Below are 5213 nucleotides of genomic sequence, written 5' to 3' on the forward strand. Positions count from 1 at the left end.
GCCATGTGGGATGGTGTCAAATGCCTTGCACCATGTTGTATCAGGTAGCAGAAAGTAGGGGAAGCTTGGTTAATGTCCTGTCCTGGTACCTGAAACACTCCCTTGAATGCAGTAAGAGGAGCCTGTATGGGTTAAGTTGACTCTTCCCCTTCCTCACCCTTCCCCCTGATTTTGGGAATCCAGCTCTGATACAGTAAGAATAGTAGATGCTTGTGCAGCCTTCGGAATGTCTCCTCAAGCGACCAGCAAATCTCCTATTCTGCTAGGTAATGTGGTGGCAAAATACTAGTGATTAGGATGCCATATAAGTGAGGCCCACAGTGAAGCAGTTTGAGGCACAGGTTACTCGTGCAGCTTATGGAGACTTGTCTGTATTTCTGTATCTCAAATGTTTCTCAATGCTGTTGTTTTTGCTGAAGTGGAACTATTTTGTAACTTAACAGCTTGTTTCTGCTTATCAAAACTTCTAATTTGTCTAATCAATAGCTTCTGTTCTTGTCTTTAGACAAATCTACCCATCTTCAAATTGAAAGAATCTACAGTCAGAAGAAGGTACAGTGACTTTGAATGGTTAAGGAATGAACTAGAAAGAGAAAGCAAGGTGGGTAAAATGAAACATAAATCCAAGTCTTCACAGATACACAAAAATTAGTGATGCTGAAATGTTATAATTATGTTGTGAAGCATCTATGTCATATAGAGCAGAGATTGTGATGGAAAATATCCAGAACTAAACGCTGCCTTTCAGCAAACCTCGGTTGTCACAATGCTAGAGGCTATTTGATGGTTTTGAGTTAATTCAGAGTTAAACTACTTGAATTCAACTTACCTCTATGGCAGATACTGTTCTTCTCTGGTCATGTTTGCTTTACTTCACTAGGCATGTGATGAATGAGTTGAGTTCTCTAGGAAGAAGAGGTGGCACGGGAGGTGTGTAAACTTGCTTACAGGTGGCACTTAAGGACACTCTTCTAAATCTTTCAGGTTGTGGTACCACCTCTACCAGGAAAAGCTCTTCTCCGTCAGCTCCCCTTCCGAGGAGATGATGGCATATTTGATGATTCCTTTATAGAGGAAAGGAAGCAGGCTCTTGAACAATTCATAAACAAGTAAGTGTTGGGTCTAGTTATCTGGAGACAAACCCAGAACTCGGCTCTGGAAAACTGAATTAAAGCTGCTAATCCTCTTAACTATGGTAGCTGTACTAGGTTCAGAATAGTAACTTTCACATAATCTTGCAGTAGGGCATACTAACATTGCTCATGCAATGTTTAGTTTGGATATCTTGATGCTTACCTGAACAGCTGAAAGGAATGTTAGTGTTGTTGTTAATTTATGCAAATTACTACTAAAATTATAGCATTCAAAATAGTTGTACCTTTTCATTTCTGAAAAGGTATCCTCCATTGGGTGAACAATGGAGCTTACAATGGGCTTACAGCAGTTTACTTTGATTGCAGATGTGAGGTATTATCAGCTTGTGTAATGATGTTTATTTTCTCTACTTACCATGAAAATCTTTTTGAAATGCAAAAACACTGCTTGAGGTATGCACATAGATAGTTTGAAATAGAAACTTTGGGTTTTGTCACTGCCTTTCAAAGGGTGAGCAGAAACTAAAGTAACAGTCTTATGGTTCTTTTTCTACCATCTGACATGACTGACTGCTCTCTGTATAGTGACCTGAAGAGCTACTTTAATCTCTTTAACAATGTGGATCCAAACAGTGGGGAAAGAAGGAATACTGTCAGTTAACCAGCTTTTCTGGTCTCGAGAGCCAACACTGTTCAGACCAACTGGATTTGGGACTGCTCCCTTTAAAAGTTCAAGCTTGTCAGTTCCACTAGTATTTTAATATCGTTCAATAGTAATGCTGTTTAACAGGGACAGAAGATGGCCAAGTTGAGCCAGAACTTCATCTGCTCATCAGTTATTGCTAGTCAGTTTAGGCATGTGGCTTAGAATTCCAAGTGACTAGTTCACTAGAACAGTCTTGTGCAAGGTAAGCTAAGTGTGACTGTGTGAAAAATATTAAGTTTTCCTTCATGTAGTTGCTTGTTAGCTTAATTAAGAGATATTGCTAATGGTTCTGAGTAAGTAAAATGCTTCAGAATGCTCTTTTCTCTGTTCAAACACAAGCAGAATGAATTTCCAAACATCTAGTTTTGCAGTTACACTACATGAAGGCAGATGTGCTTATAGTAAGATGGAATGTGTTTTGTTTTTTTAAGGCTGTACAATTAAGGCAGTCATGACTGTAAAGTACGACTTCTACCCATGTAGGCTTGGGACTCCACATTAAATGTAGAAAAAATGTTCTTACTGAAAGTTTTGTATGCTGAGGATAGCAATATGTGGAGGAAGAGGGCTGTTTGTTCTGAAGCAGCTGATAGTGAAATAGTCACCTTAACTGGAATCTCTAGAAAAAGTCAATACAGCTGACAGAAACAGAGTGGCTGGTTTACTGGTAGTGCTTATTCAGTCCTATGGCAAGTAATACCTTGATCTTGCAGAAGTGTAAAACTTTTTGATCAATTTTTCCTTCTTTGAAACATAAAAGCAGGTTGTTGTGGACACTGATGTAGTGGCAGACCTGAGTACAACTGGAACAAGATTCTTCAGGCAGAACTAGCTGTTCAGCCTCATAAATTCAGTCAAATGGCATGACCAACTCATCAAGCAAATATTAGTAATTAAGGTTTTGAACCATGTGGAAGCTTCAAAGCTTCTACCAAGTACTCTGGGTACTAGTGAAATTAGTCCTAAAGTTATTTTGCATAATACATTCACATTACTGTATTCTCAAAGCTGGTCTTTGCTCCTAGAACCAGAAGAGTCCCCTCAGATAACTAATATCACTGTATCCAAAAATGCACCAATGCCAATTCTTGATATCCAGAATGTTGTTGAGAAGCTTTGTCCCTCTAGATGTAAAATCTTGAAGGGCTAAATCACAGCAGTGCAGCTTACTTGAGTCAGCTCTCTTGAGCCAGCTTGCTGGCACCACCATCAATACTACCTACAAGGACACTCCCAAGGGTAGCTATGTTGCAAAACACTTGTCTGCCTGAACCTGACTTTGGGATACAGGAAAGCTCTGAAGTAGCGGCTGCTCTGTGTAAGGATCACCTTAGAGAAGAATACTGAGGAGAAGCCAATGCAGAGTGAGATACTAATGTTAAACCAAGAGCTGACTGTGAGAGATCACATCTAGTCTTTCAATTCAGCCACCAATCTGCAAGCCTTGCTGAAAGGGAGAAGGAATATGCTGCTGCTTCGTCATCTTTTCCTGTATGTCTTTCTCTTGAGGTTCAAGGCCAGCAGCTTCAGTCAAATTACTTAGTGTTCAACTAGGTAATTTCCATTTAGAGTAGTAATGTTCTGACAGATATGAAGGCCATAAGGCTGACACAAGCTGTCCTAGGGAGGATGGGGCCTTTGTCTTAAAGGGAGAGAGGCCTATCTTGGTTGACCAAACTGGATATAACTTTTTTCAAGCCAAACTGCTTTAGGTCTTCATATCAATAAGTGATCAACTTCCAGGGATTCTGATTCTCTTGGTTTTTTACCTACACAGAAGACTGTATGGTATTTTAAGGGCTTAAATGCAGTACCTCGTGGTTTTCTTCCAAGCTTGGGAGTGTTTTCTAATTCAATTTTGGCTACTTTACTGTTAAAAGGATGGTGGCTCAATTTATATGTGGGGAAAAAAACCACAACCCTATATCTGTAGTAGAGGTGCTGGTCTCTTCTAGAGCAGACAAGCTCTGTCTCCTATGTTTCATATCTAAAGACATCTGCAGTTAACAGAATGGCCAGTACCCTCTGGCTGTGCATCATTGCTGCTTGTATGTGCCAGGGATAGTGACCATGGTAAGTCACTGCTCTGAACAGTGCCAGAGCCTTCAGAAGACCTTCACACCCTCTGGTGGAGTAAGTCCTTAACTCTGCCTGGGCTAACTGCTATTGAATTAGACTGAGAACTGAGGAGTTAAGCTGCCCCTTTAGAAAGGTGCCCTGTTTCAAAGGCATCAGGACCTGTAGAAATCTGCTTGGCTTGCTTAACTTTGTATTTCCTAATGCTGGGATGGGCACTTTCATAGCCCTTCTCAATTGCAAGTGACAGATGATGACATAACATGCTTCCAAATGATCAGAAGTAGCTCAGGGTTCCTATGGGCTAACTTCATCTGGTGGAAAATGACAGATCTTGCTGCCAGATGTCATTCTTGTCACCAGCATGAACTGGAAGCTGGGATTTGTGCTGAAGTGCAGAACCATAGGTTACTGGTATAAACCCTTGTTCTGCTGGCTAGCTGCAAGTAGACTCGATTTGTTAGCACTAATGCTTGTTTTTTCCTCTCCAGGGTTGCAGGCCACCCACTGGCACAGAACGAGCGCTGTCTTCACATGTTCTTACAAGATGAAGTAATAGACAAAAACTACACACCATCCAAAATAAGACATACTTGAGTTTTGAAGCCACCTTCTCAAACATTAGTGGTTCTTATGCTTGGTTTTAAGAGGTTGTAGTTTGTCTTAGCATGCTGAGGATAAACAGACACGAAGTCTTCACTAACATCAGTACACTGCTTGGTCTTTGCATATGCTTTATAGCATTAAAGAACTCACTTATCTTCTAGCTAAATCCCTCTGAATCCTTGATTTAAGAGTATTATACTATGAGACTATCCACCCCTTGCAATGTCTCACAAACCTTTCCACTCTTATTTGCAATGACTTAACAATGTTTACTGACTTGGCCTTACTTGAACTTGCACAGTTGTAGTGTCATGTGTTCACATGTATTTGACTAAACTGCTATGCTGTTTCTGAGGTAGTCATCTGTCTGAACTTCTGTAGAAAGACTGCTTTCTTTCTGATACCCTGTGTGAGAAACACTTATGCAATTGTCTTCAAGCTTGTAAAACACTTTATACTGAAGTAATGAGGGAATTATCTTTATATTCTGTAAGAGGAAAAAAAATCAAATTTATATACTAAAGTAACTTGTCTAAAGTTTTGAAATAAAAGTGAAAATGCACTTCAGATGTTTTGTCACTCTTGACCTTGAGTGTGGGGAATCTCATGCTTTCTGAGAAGCAGAGACTTGACTTTCAGCCTTGCTGTGATGATCTTCTGCAATGTTACTAACAGCCAGCACTAAATACCCTTAGATGCTGGCACTCTGCTCAAGGGTTAAAGAGCATATA

The 5213-nt window shown here is 40.1% G+C and overlaps 1 protein-coding gene across 1 annotated transcript; it reads left to right on the plus strand.

Moving 5' to 3' along the window:
• Positions 1-505: 505 nt before the first annotated feature.
• LOC104526262 (sorting nexin-3) lies at positions 506-5068 on the plus strand (the record flags this gene model as incomplete). Its single annotated transcript, XM_010169672.2, has 3 exons — positions 506-601; positions 985-1109; positions 4368-5068. Coding segments are annotated over 3 exons (327 nt in total), but the record flags the coding sequence as incomplete, so codon positions are not given.
• Positions 5069-5213: the final 145 nt, after the last annotated feature.

This window comes from Antrostomus carolinensis, unplaced genomic scaffold (assembly GCF_000700745.2).
Source record: "Antrostomus carolinensis isolate BGI_N321 unplaced genomic scaffold, ASM70074v2 scaffold49186, whole genome shotgun sequence".
Lineage (NCBI taxonomy): Eukaryota > Metazoa > Chordata > Aves > Caprimulgiformes > Caprimulgidae > Antrostomus > Antrostomus carolinensis.